Genomic DNA, 16,930 nt, shown 5'->3' with positions numbered 1-16,930 from the left:
GGGGGGGGGGGCAGGAGGAAAGAGAGGAAAGGAGGAAAGATCAGGCGAGAAGGGAAAGGAGATGAATGTTAACAGCAGCTGGTGACAAAAAAGATCAATTCACTTCAAAACGTGCAATAGGTTTCAAATGATTATTTCATAAATTTGGGTAATGTTCTCCACATTTTTTTTAAACTTCAAAACATAATCCACCACATTCGCTTTCTTCTTTTGACCCTCAGTAGTTGTAACGTGATGTCATATTCCAGGAAAAGTAATGCACCGACCATTCACTCCACTTTTATATGTGTCGGCAATTTACAGAATCTTAGATACGTTTTTCTGGTTTATGTGTTATTTATAGAATATTGAATGTTGAATTAAAGAGGAAGCAGTGAACTCAGCCCGGTTAGGACAGATTTCCTCCATTTTTACAGATGCTGTGCATTATTGTACATACTCCAGCTCTGCTTCTCTCTCTCTCTCTCTCTCTCTCTCTCTCTCTCTCTCTCTCTCTCTCTCTCTCTCTCTCTCTCCCCCGGTGATGGATAGGTGTAAATCATCACAATCCCGTTGTGACAGCCCAATTTCCCCAAATCTGATCTGCTTAAAGAATGCAGCTTTTCAACGCTCTGCTCGCTTATGTCTCCTCCACTCTCCTCTCCTCTCCTATATTTCGTTTCTCCTTTTACCACTTTTTCCCCTCGTTCTCTCAGATCGAGCACCACTTTACTTCTCTCTCTTACACTCTCTTTCTCTCTCCTCTCTTTCACTCTCTCCACTTTTTCTCTCTCCTCTCTTTCTCTCTCTCCTCTCTTTCTATCTCTCCACTTTTTCTCTCTCTCCTCTTTCTCTCTCCCCTCTTTCTCTCTTCTCTCTTTGGCAACCATTCTCCATTCCTTGTCCCTCGTCCTCCCCTCCCCTCTCTCTGCCTTCATCCCATGTCACATGCCCTGTCATATTTACGAGAGTGGAAATCCTCTTCCACCATCTGCTTAATAAAATGTGTTTTTAATCCGATGGGGGATATTTTGTTGTTTTTTAAAAAAGTTATTATACTTCTGTGCAATTTCATTTGATACAGCACCTTGCCCAGGTCTCTGTCTGTCTGAGTGAGAGGGAGTGTATAGGGGAGCTGTACGTCTCGCTCTACACAAATGGTCAAATGTGTGTGTGTGTGTGTGTGTGTGTGTGTGTGTGTGTGTGTGTGTGTGTGTGTGTGTGTTTGTCTAAATGCATGTGTGTCAACCACAATGGCAAGTGTTGGTAAGTGTTTGGAAGAGCTGTTGCACCCCTAATGCTTCGCGATAACACTGCTAATCCACACACACACACACACACACAGAACGAGAGACGGACGCTAACCTTGGTCAATGACCTTTCCTTTATAGAGGAACCACCCTACAACATACAGTACATCCCTTACACCACTGTACAAATATAAATACAAATATAATGTCAAGTAAGTAGTCATATCAAATTATTCACATCATTAAACAAAATTACGTATTTACAGTTTTATTCATGACATATTTTCATAAAAATAATTGGCAATTTCACATTTAGCACATGCAGTATCTTCTATAAAAATAATTGCATTGATTTCCTTTCTTCAGCCTTTCCAGTAAACTTGAGGACGCTACAAGTACATGGCTTGCAGTTTAGTCTGCCAAATCCCAAAATAGAACATGAATTAGACTGACCACAGATCTGATTTGCAATAATGTATGTATTTAATTAGAAAATAAATACCTGAATGTAGTTGACACACTAACAGTAGACAACCACTCCAAAAACATTGACATGCAGCAGATAAAGGAGACAAAAAGAGAGAGAGACAAAGATAGGTAAGAGAGAGAGAGAGACAGAGAGAGAGAGAAAGAGACATGCTGACAAAGATAGTGCATGGCAGCAACACACTTATCAGCTACTGCTCCGCAAGAAAATGACCTAAATCATCAAGATTCCCATCTGACACACACACACACACACACACACACACACACGCAAACAGGGTTACCAGTGCACTGCCTTCACCTTCTTTTTTTTACCCTGAATAAGCTGAAGCTCTTCATATCTTCCCACTTAAATAACAACACCAACGCAGTCAGACCCTCACATCTAAATCATCCTTTCTACAGAGCAGGGGAGACTTTGAGAGGGAAGGGATTTCCTTTACAAAATTTGGAATATAATCAACGTTTACCTGGAAAAGAAAAGAAAGGGAACAGACGAGAAAAAAAGAAGAGGATAAAGCCATTTCAAAAACACCTTCATGTGACGGTTGAAGGCATATGAAATGTAGGCCTATTGATATCCCCAGAGTCAACGTGATATTCCTGAATAGTTTGCAGTGTGCAGTTTGGAGAGCACATAATTCTTAATCAATCATGTTTGGCCGAGACTGCCCCGTGCGTGCTGCCTCCCACTGTTTATCCATTCACATCTAGAGAGAGTGTGTGTGTGCGTGTGTGTGTGTGTGTGTGTCTGTGTAAACTTTACAACACCCAGGGTGCATCATAACAGCGTTAGCCCCACCAGTGTGCCTCTTACCCAATTCATTTCACACCAGCGCGTGTGTTTTCATATACTTGTGCACAGCAAAGGTGTGTGTAGGCCTGTGTGTGTTGCATTAAATTCATACCTAGAGGAAGGTTTGATGTCTAAACACTCACATATTTCCTCTCCTCTACCGGTCTTTACAGCCCGACAGCAGAATGTGTTTTAGCCATTATCACATTGATTGTATGTAATCAGGGGTTTATTCTGCAGCCAATGAAGTGAATTACAGGTTTCCTGCCCGACTAACACTGTAACAATTGATCTGCTCCCTGGTGTGTGTGTGTGTGTGTGTCTGTGTGTGTAAGGTGGTGTGTGTGTGTGTGACAGGATGCACAAGAACGATAGTGTGTTTGTGTGTGAGAAGTAGAAACGGCTAGAGAGAGAGAGAGAGAGAGAGAGAGAGAGAGAGAGAGAGAGAGAGAGAGAGAGAGAGAGATTTCAACCCAAAGAGAGCAGGAAGGAGAGCGCTCAGTAGGAGGGAGAGTGGTTTAGTTTGACTGTCCCTGCGTGAGTTTTTTTATTTATTTTATACCTTTCCTTTCTCCCCCTGAAAACAACTATAATCATCGACACTGTGTGAGTCTATGGTGCTAAACTTAAACGCACAATAACACACAGATTGTTCTCTCTCTCTTTCTCTGCCTTTAAACTATGCACATGCTTTACATGGTGCACATGTAAAAAAAAAGATTTAATTGCTGGACACCAATGGTACAAAGGACATTGTTCTTGCATTTTTACATGAGGTTGTTTGGGGTTTTTCTTCTCTTTCCCGGTCCAATAATTCAACTCCTTATAAATAGTAAATATCTTCTTGCTGTAATTCTTTAACGACAACAGTTGGACAAGTCAAGTTTGTGCGTGTGTGTGCGTGTGTGTGTGACACTCTAACAAGCTGACAAGCACTTCAACAACCCTCCACAGATAGGAGTGTGTTGAAAAGGGAGAAGAATAGAGAGAGAAATGGAGCAAAGAAAGAAAAACAAACAGAGGAGTGTGAGAGCTGAAGAAGCAATTCTGTGTATTGATGAAATCATTCAATTCATTTGACTATGGAAATATAAATGCATTTTTGTTCTTTTTTTCACCATTCTTTAATTCAATGTATTTTATTTTCTGCCTTCCATCCTTCCTTCACTTTCCCTCCCTCCCAAAGCCCTGCTGGTATCATCTAGATAGAATTGTCTAAGGTTTTCTCTCTTTCTCTCTTTTTATTTCTTTTTGCTTATTGGACTGTGTTCTTATCAGCATCGAGAGGACAATGCTCGTTGTGATAGAAAGGTATTAGCCAACCCATGGAAGCTACATTGTCAGCACTTCTCACTTCTCTGTCTCTATTGCAAGCACTTTCCTCTCCGTCTCTCCTCTTATTCTCCTCCACTCATTTGCAACCCCTTTACCTCGGGAATGTGCTGTTTAAAATGTTATTCAGGCAGTTTGTCAAAAGCATCTATTTGAAAGCAGTTTTCCTTCTAAGGATATTTATTTTCTAGATGTTTGCATCTTAGCTTCACATTGGCACTTTTTTAGATTCTCTTAACATACAACTTAAAATCAAATCAATCATAAATCATAAAATCAATCATATTTTGATTGATTTACCTTCATTTTTACTCATCAATGCAATGACAACTAGGGAAACAGACAGAGGAGTCCAGCTACTTAAGCGGTTATGAACAAATCTGAATTGATAGTGAAAGTTAAATGTTTAAATGACAGAGGCTGTCTTTTGTAAAGCTCTATTTAGCTTGCAGCTACTGACCAAATCCAACCTCTGCCGGGATGAAGACTGCTTGGAGTTGTTTGTGGATCAGTCTGTGTTTATGGCTGCCATCTAGCAAGGCAGTCATACAAAGATTGTATATAATAAAAATGGTGAAAGTGCCCACAGGAATGAAAGGGGCACACAGTGAAGAGCACAGAGTGCAGCCGTTGCACTAATACGATGATTGTATGTTTGTTCCTGCCAGTTGTCAGGACGCTGCATCAGCTCGCCGCTTTAATGGCAGCTTGTCACACTAAAATTACCCGCCTTCCTTCAAAACACAGAGAGGTTCACATTCTTCTTCTTTTTTATCATCCTTTCCTTTCTGTTACTCTCTCCCTCTCTCTCTCTCTCTCTCTCTCTCTCTCTCTCTCTCTCTCTCTCTCTCTCTCTCTCTCCACGCATCCACTTATCTCTTCCGTGAGTCATTGTGCCTTCAAGAAGTGAAATGAAAAAAAAAAAAAACGAAATAGGAGTGAAGAGAAAGAGAAAGAGAAAATGACTGGGATTGAGCTGGAAATGACGACAGGGGAAGGTGGTAATCTTTGAGTGTGTGTGTGTGTGTGTGTGTGTGTGTGTGTGTGTGTGTGTGTGTGTGTGTGTGTGTGTGTGTGTGTGTGTTCAGGTAAATAGGCCTGCTGAATATTTGATTTGATGTCTGCAGGAACTAAACAGTCACTTTTGTCGCCTTGCTCTGGCTGTGACATACTTTGTCGTCTGTATGTGTGTTCCATTTCATCATGTCCACTAATGCTAAATGATCAACCGTATTCCTCACTGTAATAAACTCACAGTCATATACTATAAAGTTAGATTTCACAGAGCTGAAAAAAACATATATTTTACAGCCTTCTTTTTAGTTGATGTTGTACATGTGAAACTATAATTACGTACAAATAAGATCCATATAATTTGTTATACGTAATTCATGCAATTGGGGAAAAAAAGCAAAACTTCTTGCTTTCAGTTTAACGTTTGGTTCTACCTCTGAAATGCATCAGAATTAGCAGAAAAGCAAGAAGAAAATGAATTCCAAGCCCTTCTTATGTAACCGCGTTAAGCAAAAGAACTAAAACTAAATCTGCTTACTGTTCTTCTTTGTGTTTTACTGAAATCGTCTCATAACACACAGCTCAAGTGTCTGAGCCTCTTGTGGACATACATAAAGAAACACACTCAAGCCTTCTCTTAACCTCTTTAAACAACTAAAATATAAAGGAATGGATAAAAAAAGAGACCCAGCCCCTTCCCTCCTCTCTCTCTCTCTCTCTCTCTCTCTCTCTCTCTCTCTCTCTCTCTCTCTCTCTCTCTCTCTCTCTCTCTCTCCACACTCATCTGAAGAGCAGACAGGCACAATAAGACTGCTCTTTCAGCGCTGAGACGTTGTTACATAGCGCCATAATTATACTGATAACATACATACATAAATGCATTCAACCTCTCGCTCAGCACAGTGATTTCTTAATCTTCTCTCCTCTTCTCCTCTGCATGCATGTCTTCTTTTTTATTCTTTTTATTCCTCCCCCTTTGACTGCCATTATTTTTCATTCATAAGCAGAGAGAGAGAGAGAGAGAGAGAGAGCACACAGGAAAAAAAGTGTGAGTGGAAGAAAAAGGAGATGATAGAGGAAAAGAGAGATGGAGGCATGGAAAGGGAGAAGGAAAGAGAGATAGATGAGAATTTGAGAGAGAGAAAGAGGGGGGAAAGCGCCTGAGATCTTTTGGCACTTAAACTCTTTCACTTAATGGTACTCAGAGGGATTGACGGTCGAAGGGAGGGGCACAAAAGAGCATAAAGAGTGAAAAAGGAGAGATTAAATCATCACAATCACATCATCTACTTAAATGGCTCTCCTCTCTTTTTCCGCCAACACTGTATTTTCCCTGCCTGCGCTAGAACACAGGCAATCCTGTGCGATCTCTCATCAATTCACCCTTTACACATTTGCATGTATTTCTTCCTCTGCTTATATCCTCACGTGTTTCCATCTCCCCTTCTCCATCAACTCTCTCCATCCCTTCTTTCCTCATTGTGTATGATTTGTGTCCAAACCTTCGTCGGCGTCCCCCCTTCATTCCAAACTGAAGGCCTACCTTAGCATCAGATAAACGGATTTACGGACATTGGTGAATACCACAAAGCCACTATTAATGGAGTCGCTGAATTAGAAGAACTTGCAGTAAAGGGAAGGGGGGTGGGGAGGTGGTGGGAATAAAATATATGATGAAAAGGGGAGAAAAGGCCAAAGTATTGTGCATTATAAATGTCATGTCACTTTATGAAAGGAAAAATTGACTTGAAAGAAAAGCACTGGATTTCAAGGAAAGGCTGTTTTTGCCTCAAAGTATGAGAGTAGGTTTATCTGAAGGAAGAGGACAGTGTTGTCTCATCAAAAACATTAAAGCACAAAACAAAACAATCTGAAACAGCTGTCTGTCATTGGGCTATTACCAGGCTCAACAGCCAACTCCTCTTCTTCTCTCTGTTCACTCTGTCTGCTTTGTCTGGCTGTCTGTCTGCCTACCTGTTTTCCTGTCATTCCCTACTCCCCCACTCTCTCCTCTCTCCCGATCGGCTCTCCATTCCCCGTGAAGGCGCTGTCTGTGTTTTATGGGTCCCTGTAGAACAGGGATCTTTTACAGGCCAACTGGACTTTAGAAGCCCCTCGTTTAGCGGCATCCTGCCTTAATTAAAAACCCCTTTTGTGCTTTCTGCCTTTAACAATGAAAAGGGAGAGAAAGGGAGGGAGGGCAGGGTTAGAGGGATAGAGTGGTAATGCAAAGAGGAAGAGAGAGAGGGAGAGAGAGTGGGCAGGGATAGAGTAAGAGAAAGAGATAGGGGGGGAAGAGATGGCAGTGAATAGGAAATGATAGGGACAGGCAGATTGATAGTAAGGTAGACAAAGGGGGGATGAAGAGATATGGACAGAGAGAAGATAGCTGTTAATTACAACTGCCATTAACAAGACCCCATTCAGCCTCCTTAGGGAGAAGAAGAAGGAAAGGAGAGAGAGAAAAATAAAGGGATCCAGAGTGGAGGAAGTGAGAGACAGCAGAGATGAGGGGAGGAAAACCGGCATAATTCAGGCACTGATTAGCAGCACTGTTTTCTGTGTTTTAAAACATAGTTTTTTGTTGCATGGCTTCCTCTAATTCCATAAACTGTACCTGAGAGTGTGTGTGTGCGTGTGTGTATGTGTGTGTGTGTGTGTGTGTGTGTGTGTGTGTGTGTGTGTGTGTGTGTGTGTGTGTGTGTGTGTGTGTGTGTGTGTGTGTGTTTGTGCTTGGATAGACGTGCGGCGGGTGTGTTGTTGAGCGTCATGTATGTGTGAAGCTGTCTTTGGGATGATTGAGCAGCAGAGAGGCCGCTTACTGATTACCTTCATGTAGAACAAGCTGCTATTGACTGCAAAGTGACGGATTACCATTGGCCCCACGCACGCGTATGTGTTTGCGTGACTGTGTGGTAACTCTGGATGCCTCGCTGCAACACCGTTTTACACTTGCTTCCCCTAATGAATCACCGTGTGTTTTCTATTTAACTCTCTTATTCTCTTTTATTGCCTCATATCTTCTCTGTCCCTCTGCAGAGCACTCTCTGTCGTTTCTCTTAGAAAAAGAATTGCAAATGTGATGGATGGATTGGGTGTGAATATATATGGGTGGCATGTATAGAACTTGCCCGGCTCAGTGAAAAAAAAAAAAATACAAATACATCATTGAAATGAAAATGACATTGAGGAATTAGAACAACATTATAAGTAATGATTGCTATAATTGGACACAAACATTGTCTTGACTCTATCTATATTTCTTCTCCTCTAGCTCTGTCTTTTCTCTGACCCTCCCCTCTTTGGGTTTCCTCCTTTTCTTTATCAGTGTCCATCATTTTCACGTGACATCTTGTAATACTTTCTTCCATTTTCTTGTTCCTCTTGTTCTTCTGTTTGTTCCTGTCTCGCTCCTTCAGGCTTCTCTGCAGAATGTCCAGTAAGGAGCGCCACCTTGAGTCCAACTGTCCGTCCTCTTACATAAAGACAGAGCCGTCTAGTCCTGCCTCCCTGACTGACAGCCTAAACCATCACTCCCCTGGTGGCTCCAGTGACGCCTCAGGCTCCTATTCGTCCACGATGAACGGCCACCCCAATGGCTTAGACTCCCCAAGCCTTTACGGCTCCAACGCAGGGCCCCTGGGTCCCGCTGGCGGCCCCGGATCAAAGCGCTATGAGGACTGTTCGTCAACTATTGGGGAAGATTCACAGATTAAGTGCGAGTACATGTTGAATTCGATGCCCAAGAGGCTGTGTCTGGTGTGCGGGGACATTGCATCAGGGTACCACTATGGAGTGGCATCCTGTGAGGCCTGCAAGGCCTTCTTCAAACGCACCATCCAAGGTTGGCTTCTATTTTAACTTCCTTTCTATAATCAGCTCTCGTGTGTGTACATTTGTACCTCTGTGTCAGCCTACGTTAATATTTTTTTTAAACTGTAGGTATTTCAATGAGCTCTGGTCTATTTTGGTGTCAATTCAGTTGATGACAGGCCCTCAAGACTTTATTATTAATTTAATATATCCAATAATTAAATACACATGCTAGCTTAGTGAATGGCCACAAACACCTCATAAAAAGGTCAGATGTGAAGGTGAAGAGTGTTTTCATATTGAACTAAATGGGCTGCACTAAAAGGCACAGCCTTCTGGAGAAATATTGCACACATCGCACTTTAAACATTAACTGTTTTTGCAAATGAAACGCACTCCATCACACATTCACATGCACCTAAGCTGATATACGAGATCCAGGACATAAAACCCCTGGCCAGATGTGAACCCAGATTTTTATTTGTTGCGTGTTTCCCACTATGTGAGCCACCAGAACACCCACCACAGTCTATTTTTCTTCTCTCATTCCCATTTCTCTTTCTGCCACACATGCATGTACACACACTCGCATACAAGCATCCAATCAGGGTCATACATACACACATCTTCCAGACACGCCCCCCTTTCACCGTCAACCTTGACCCCTTCTTCATCAGGAGCAAAGAGTAATTTCCAAGTAGTGCTTGCATTTCCAGATCTAGCTGCTTATGCTTTAGAGAAAGAGTGTTAGCTATAAGCCTGATGTCTAGGAGATAATGTAGTGTCAGTGGAAGGTCAGAGGTGATGTCTAGGGGTCAGGAGTTCAGGTTAGGGGTTAGAGGAGAGAAGGGGTAGCGCAGTAATCCACATGATGAGAAGAGTACCAGGAATTAGGCTCAGTAATCCTTTGCTCATCTCTTGTTAGAGCTAGAAGTAGTCTAGCATGTGCACAGGTATTTAGGCTATCCTCTTCAGTTTTGTGGATATTCATTTCATACTCAACTCTCAGCTTGACGTATCCTTCATTTGCCCTTGCATGCACAGGACAGGTCAGCCTTACAGACAACCATTAGCCACAAAGCAAGCCAGCAAGTCAGTCATTCTTCATTAATCCACCCAGTTCAAAGGATATCGCAACCATCCTAGTTTCACATCACAAACATAATATGTAGAAAATCATCCAATATAGGGTGCATGTAATTCCACAAATATAGTATCCTTACAAAACTTGAATGATTTCAACAGCAAGCACAAGTGAAGTAGATATGCACTGGAATGTCTACCTCTATCATAATACAACACGCTGGCAATATTCTTTACTTTTCTGAATGCAAAATTTATATCAAATTACCCAAACCAACCTTAATAATGTCAGTCTTTGACTTCCCATCCAAAACTTGTTTGTGGTATAAATTCATTGTTTGTTCATATTTCAATTATATTAGTCCCATCGTGTTGGTTGTCGCATCAGCAAGTGATAAAACTTTAAAGGCTTTGTGTTTGAGTAATTATCATGAATGATTTGTTCCAGTTTTTTTGAAGTATCTAATAGGTCCCATTAGTCAGCAGGACGGTCCTCTTGTCAGTCGGTCCGCCACTCCAATAGCCCAATCACCAGTCAGCCAGCCAGCTGTCATCGATCAGTCCGTCAGTCATATCAGGATTCATCTATCTGTTTTTCCATCCATCCACCTATCTGTCACTGCTTTCTTTTGCCTCCGATAAGCAGCTTTCCCAGTAAAACTCCAGGGAGGGAGAGGGGGGGAGGGATGTGAGGGTGGCAGGGGGTCTTACATCCAGTAGATGGTCACCACTACGCAGAGATGACCTGTGTGTGTTCATTATGGGATGAGATCAGGACACAGTGCAATCCTGACAAAGAGATTGGTACACACACATACAGAGATGAAGGCAGAGACATGCAACACCAACTCACAGGAGCCCGTCCACACATTTTGACCACACACAGTCAAAAACACACACGGATAGACAGCCACACGCATGACCTTGTAATCACTGTGTGTTTAGGTTTAACCCTAAATTGATCTGTCATCGCTGTTATATTAGTTGACCAATTCCACATGTCTCATTTCATTTGGAGGGCTTGTTAGAGGTTACATAGGTGAGCCTACAGGCACAGATTAAATACTAAGATCCCAGGAAACGTATAGATATGATGCCATGTTGACAGTAGAGCCTCTTCAGAGTATGACCTTGAATAGATTTAAAGCACTGTACTGTCCTCTCTCTCTCCCTTTCGCTCCCTAGTTGTCACTGTTTTTGTAATCTTCCCCTCTCCTTTAGTAGACATGTTGCAGCTCAGGAAGGCCAGAGTTAAAGGTTACAGGTCAAGACTTTTGCAAAGCTTGTCACAGGTCCGTTGTCACGAAAGGTTGTGACAAAATACAACAGTATGGAAAGCCATGTTAAAACTGAGCCACGAGAGGGATGTTCTGAAAACGGACTGTAAGGGCAATCTTACATGATTCAAAATAGTATTAATAATAATAATAATAATAATAATAATAATAATAATAATAATAATAATAATAATAATAATAATAATAGCAATAATACATTTCTTCATAGGCTGGCTTAACCACAGCCATTGTTGAGAATTATTAATTAAAATTAACATAAAATCCCTGTATCATTTACTCACAATAAAATCAATGGAATTTTATAAAAACAAACAAAAAAAAATGTCCCCACAATCTCTGTGCTACAGTGTTAGCTCATGTTTGTTTGGATGCAGACTTAGTGGTCTTGGATCCAATGGAACAAATGGGTCTTGACATTATCTTTGGCTGCTCCACAAGCCAAGCTCATCCACAGATAGTGTGGGTGTGTGTGTTAACTCCATGTGTTTCTGCGTGTGGGCTTCTGCTCATCCATGAAAATGAGCGCAGGTTCATGTGTGCGTCCGTGCACATATGCCCGTGTTTATGCATAGTTTTGTGTTAGTGTGTGTGTGTGTGTGTGTGTGTGTGTGTGTGTGTGTGTGTGTGTGTGTGTGTGTGTGTGTGTGTGTGTATCTTGGCTGGAAAGCAGGGCCAGCCTCAGATGGGCAGCAGCAGACATATTGGTATGTTTCAACCCATTAGCCAATAAAACCGCAGGTAATCACCAAAAAAACACCTCCAGCTGGACAGGGAGGAGAGCATTGGGTGGGAGAAGAGAGGAGAGTACACTAGTTTGGACAAACAAGTTGAAATCTAGATCAAGCACGTGGATGTAGGAAGGAATTAGTGGTATGTGTGTGTCGGTGTGTGTGTCACAGCATGGAGGAAGTGGCTCTGGCAGCTGCTGTTTCCGTGGCATCTGTCCAGCGACACCTGACAACCTGCATCTATCACTCCCTTATTGAGGGAGGGATAAAGGGGAGTGAGGAGGAGGGCAGCGTGTGGGAGAGGGAGGGATAGGGCGATGAAATGGGAAGATGAGGACCGAGAGGGAAGAAGAAAAGTGGATAAGAGCATTAAAGAGAAAGATGATAATGGTGAAAAGTGCAGTGAAATTGTAGGTGGGACCATCAAACAAGAGTTCTGTTAAAGCTTTGGTCTACATTCTTAAAATCAGTTGAGCCTCTGAGACAGATATGAAAAAAGCATCCCGCCCCCCCAACCAAACCCCTTCCCTTAGTGTTCGATGATTCGACGAAGCGGCAGTAGGAGGGGACGAGGTGGGATGACAAGGAGCAGGGGTGCGAGGGGATTGGATGGAGGGTACGAGCCAATGGGAGCCTTGGCAATGGCTCCCATTGGTCAATTTCCATGCAGGCCTATGGCTGATAGACTGAATGGATTTTTTGTTATTCCAAATCGTAGACCATTTAATGCTGCGTAAAAAGAAATGCAAATTCCAAACTTATGTCAACACAAAGTTGGATGTGTTATGTCAGAAGAGGTAAAAATAAAGACGCGTCCAAAAGTACAGCAGGCAAACACACACACACGCACACACACAAACATTCACATAGGCAGTCTGTCCAATGGTGGTCAATTGTCATGCAGCAGGTGGACATACAAACACACATCTCAAAGGAGATTGCAGGGGATTTGAGGCCCTCATATATCCCCTCACTCACCAACACACACACACATACAAACTCACACATTATACACAAGAGCCTCCAAGAACCTCTCAACTCTAAGCCCATCTCAGTGCACAATAAGACACATAAAGACAGAAATAAAGGCACACACAGAGAGAGAGAGAGCGATGGAATTCTGATGTAAACCCTTCTTTTCTAATCCCTACCCTATACCCCCAAACTGGAGCAGGATGTTAAATAGTCATATATATATATATATATATAAATGTGTGTGTGTGTGTGGTGTGTGTGTGTGTGTGTGTGTAAGCGTACATTACCTACTCCTTTACTGAACACATCTCTCTGTAATATCAAGTACCTTCTTTCTTTCTTTTTTTTTTTTTTTTTTACAAATAAACTACTATTAAAGTCCACTGCACATTCAATTGATGTGCTTGGTACTGTTGAGTTGAGCTATACCACAAGCATTGTCATTCCTGTCCTAGGTGTCACACAAATCGTATGTATTATCATTATCGTCTACCGACCACCACTTCAAACAGTAGCACTCAGCATGTGCGGATGTTAAAAATTGTCTCAGTGAGAGGTTTAATACATTTTTGCCTTAGTGCTTCCAGCCCTATAAATGGCTCTTTACTGCAGTCATCCATACAGCAGCGCTTGCCTGTTTAGCTTCGCACTAACAAGGCCTTTTACTGACCACCAATTAACCCACACAGATTAGCACATTTAGCTTTAGTGCTAGGTAAGTGTCCCCCTTGATTGCTGTATTAATCTGCACCCCCTGTATCGTCAGCATGTTAAGGTTGGGTGTAGGCTAACTAGTCCCATTAGTTGTGTCCATTAGACCGTAAGGGTCCCCACAGCATTTAGCATGTTTAGCCTATACTTTAACTAACAAGGCCGATTAATGAGCATTGTGTAACCCATTAGGAAATGTTCTTGCTATTAGCCTTTTCCCAAGCTAACTAGCCCCTTTAATCAGCCCAGTAATGAGAACACATCCTCTTCACAGCAGCAGTCAATAGTAATCACCGTTAACTTTGTTTCAGTGGGAGCTGCATCAGCTCGCTGGGGTACTGTAGTTGTGAGATGGACACAGGAGGAAGAGAACAAAGCGTTTTGGGGGTTCACATCTCATCACAGTTTGTACTATAGATAAATAAACCTTCCTGGACAAAGAGACCTGTTTGAGGAATTCTACAATAGTCCAAACTGTCCTACCAAATCCATAACTGTGCTTTGCTTTGAGCTGGGTGGAAGCAAATTACTGAGTGGAGGAAATGAGCAGATCTGGGGGGAAGCTGGAAATAAGAAAACAAAGCAGCAGAATGAAACAGTACAACAAAAGGAGCCACAGCCGATGGTTAGAAATAGGTTTCATGAACACGTGTATTACCACAGATTGTTGAATAGCAAATAGCAAAGACAATGTAAAAGAAGATGTAGAAAGAGAAGAAACAGTGAGGCTGTGGAGAATTAAAGGTAAAAGTGGTATTAACCTGAAACACACTTCAGGTGTTGTTTTTGTTGGTGAGGGTTGTGAAGTTAATAGACTTACACCGGTTAATAATCTCATCCGCAGCTCTGCAACAGTGTCACTGTGAGTGAACTCCAGCTAGATAGCAACCTATATATATATATATACACATAGCTAATACAGTTTTTCTCGATCGTTTACACACATTTTCTGAAAGCATGCCTCATACTCTCAGAACTCTACACACAAATCAAAAAAACACACACACAATGGGCAAAACCCCTCAATTCTCCTGCAAAATGAAACTTTACATTCAAAACAATGTTATTTCTTCTCAAAATGGTATTTTGTTGTCAAATGACACACACAAACCATCATATGAATAGACATTTATAAGAACCAGTTGAACACTGATGTGCTCAATGTAAAACACGATGAACACTTCTTCTCCATTTGCCATAATGACTTAGGCCTTTTTTTGTTCAGTGTTACACTCACTACAGACAGTGCATACATAAATGTGTTGTAAAATATTTTAGAATATTGTTTTTATATATTGTATTTTTCCCACAAGAATACTGTAATGTACACAGTGTTCATCCCAACCAACACAAAGTTGCATATACAGTGGTCTACATACAAAACCAGAAGAAATTACTGTATACAGTTACAAAAAAAACAAAAAAACGGCAACTATCCCGCATCCTCTCTTCTGTTTCGGTCTGGCCACAGCACCTCATCCACATCACAGGCAATGCAAGCGATGGCCAAGCAGCGGGGGAAATATCGCCTAGCATGGAAAATCCATGCTAGGCTCCTCCTCGTACTCTCACTCCTCTGGCTCTGCCTCTGTTGCCAATGTTGGCATCCATTGCTCCAAAACAGAAGAGCTCACCTGTTGCACTTTTATGCTAATGCTCTGATTGCAAATTGTAAAACTGTGTTGCAGGTGTTTTCCCATGTGATGAGTCAGTGTGCATAGTAGGGAAATTAACTTTAGAATTTTGAATGGCAGTGTGTTCCTTGTGAAAACAAGAGATTTTCTTCATGAAAATTGTGCCAAATGCAGAGAATTGTGTGTAGTGTTTTGAAAAAAGTGTGTTTTAAAACTGCAATTTGAGTGTAAAGCAGGAATTGTGCTTGCAGTTTAGCAGAGTTAGTTCAGGGTGTTGGTGCATGAGTTAAATGTTGTGGTCATTGTGTCTCAAGTACCAGTATTTGTGTGTAAACAATTGAGAAAAACTGTAAATGAGGTAACACCAGATCCCTGGGAGGTTAAATGAACAACTTCATATTGATAAAACAATGTCCATGTACACACATCCAAATCACAAGAAATCACACGTCCACTTTTGGTGATCAGTTCAAAAGAATTTGGTTTCTGTGTTTGCTCTGTTTCAATCAATCTCCTTAATGTGCAGGGATACATCTTCATGTAAACTATAAGTTGCAGTATACACAGACAACAACCAGCGTCCATTCTGACAAAACTATCAAATTTAAATATGTAAACTCTTAGTCAGGGACACACAGTTTATGGTGCACCCGTATGTCTATCTACAACTCTAGATGTTTCTCTTTGTATCCATTGATTGATAAATGAAGACATCTCCCGTGTTAATGTTTTTTTAGGGGGTTGTTTCTTTCTTCATCGACCCGCCCTTCTGTTGAAGTATCCATCTGAAATGAAACCCTTTTTCTCTCTTCCTCCTAACATGTCTACATACAGGCAACATAGAGTACAGCTGTCCAGCCACCAACGAGTGCGAGATCACCAAGAGGAGACGCAAGTCGTGCCAGGCCTGCCGCTTCATGAAGTGTCTGACTGTGGGCATGCTGAGGGAGGGTAAGGGAAAAGGTCTCTTCCTTATCTTTCTCTGTTAACTGTGCTACATGTAGCATTTTAAAAAGCCTTTTGAATCTGTTTGATTAATTCGGTTAACAGAGGCCGATGCTGACAAGATTGGCAACTCTTAAGTTTGAGGAACACAAGACCAACCAATGCCATGAATCATTTGTCATTGGTATAGGGTAAATGTACCGAGATTAACCAAAGTATGACAAGGATTTTATTGATGTTGAATAATGCTACATGTAACACTTCTTTAAAAAGGAATACTCATTTTATATACAGTATATTGTAATCTATTTCTTTTGGCATCATGTCACTCTTTTGCCTTTTTCATGTCCATTGTACTACTTTCTATCCTTCCACATACACAAGATACATCCAGTAGTTTCTGAGGTCCTATCCTTGTCTTACCTTAATGAGATAAACATGGGATACGGATTATGGGATAATTGCAACACTCACACTCAAAAGTACAGAAAAAACAAAAAACAAACAATATTATCTGCCCCCACACCACTCACTCTCTCATTTTCACACTCCTTTGTTGCCAGTGCCTCTTTCTCTCCCTCTCGTCTGGCCACCTCTGACCTTTCTACTCCCACTGCACTTCCAACGATGAAAAGAAGGAGAGGAGTGGCGAGGGATAGAGACGGAGGCCGATGGAGAGAGAAAGGAATAGGTGGAGGGGTAAAGTTGGAGAAAGCTATAGGGAGGGAGAAGCGATTGATTTATAGGACCAGAGGAGAGGGACCAGGGGAGGTTGAGAGGCAGGGGGAGGATGGTTGAATGAAGCAGAAAGTGTGCGAGAGCGAGGAAGGAGAAGAGAGGAGGGTCAAGGTTGTAATTGATGGGAGACCTGGCCTACGCCCCTTCC

At 41.8% G+C, this 16,930-nt stretch overlaps 1 protein-coding gene across 5 annotated transcripts in view; it reads left to right on the top strand.

Annotated features, from left to right (window-relative positions):
- esrrga (estrogen-related receptor gamma a) overlaps window positions 1-16,930 on the top strand; it is a 74,158-nt gene that overhangs the window by 13,477 nt on the left and 43,751 nt on the right. For 3 of the 5 annotated variants that reach the window (XM_084009714.1, XM_084009712.1, XM_084009716.1), the window contains exons 3-4: window positions 8,277-8,701; window positions 15,934-16,062. In XM_084009714.1, coding sequence (XP_083865840.1) covers window positions 8,277-8,701; window positions 15,934-16,062 — 554 coding nt within the window. The remainder of the gene's footprint in view (window positions 1-8,276; window positions 8,702-15,933; window positions 16,063-16,930) is intronic. The other 2 variants (XM_084009715.1, XM_084009713.1) reach the window with 1 other exon arrangement.

Source organism: Eutrigla gurnardus (genome assembly GCF_963514095.1).
Source record: "Eutrigla gurnardus genome assembly, chromosome: 1".
In the NCBI taxonomy this organism is placed as follows: Eukaryota; Metazoa; Chordata; class Actinopteri; order Perciformes; family Triglidae; genus Eutrigla; species Eutrigla gurnardus.
This window is presented reverse-complemented; position numbering and strand designations above follow the sequence as displayed.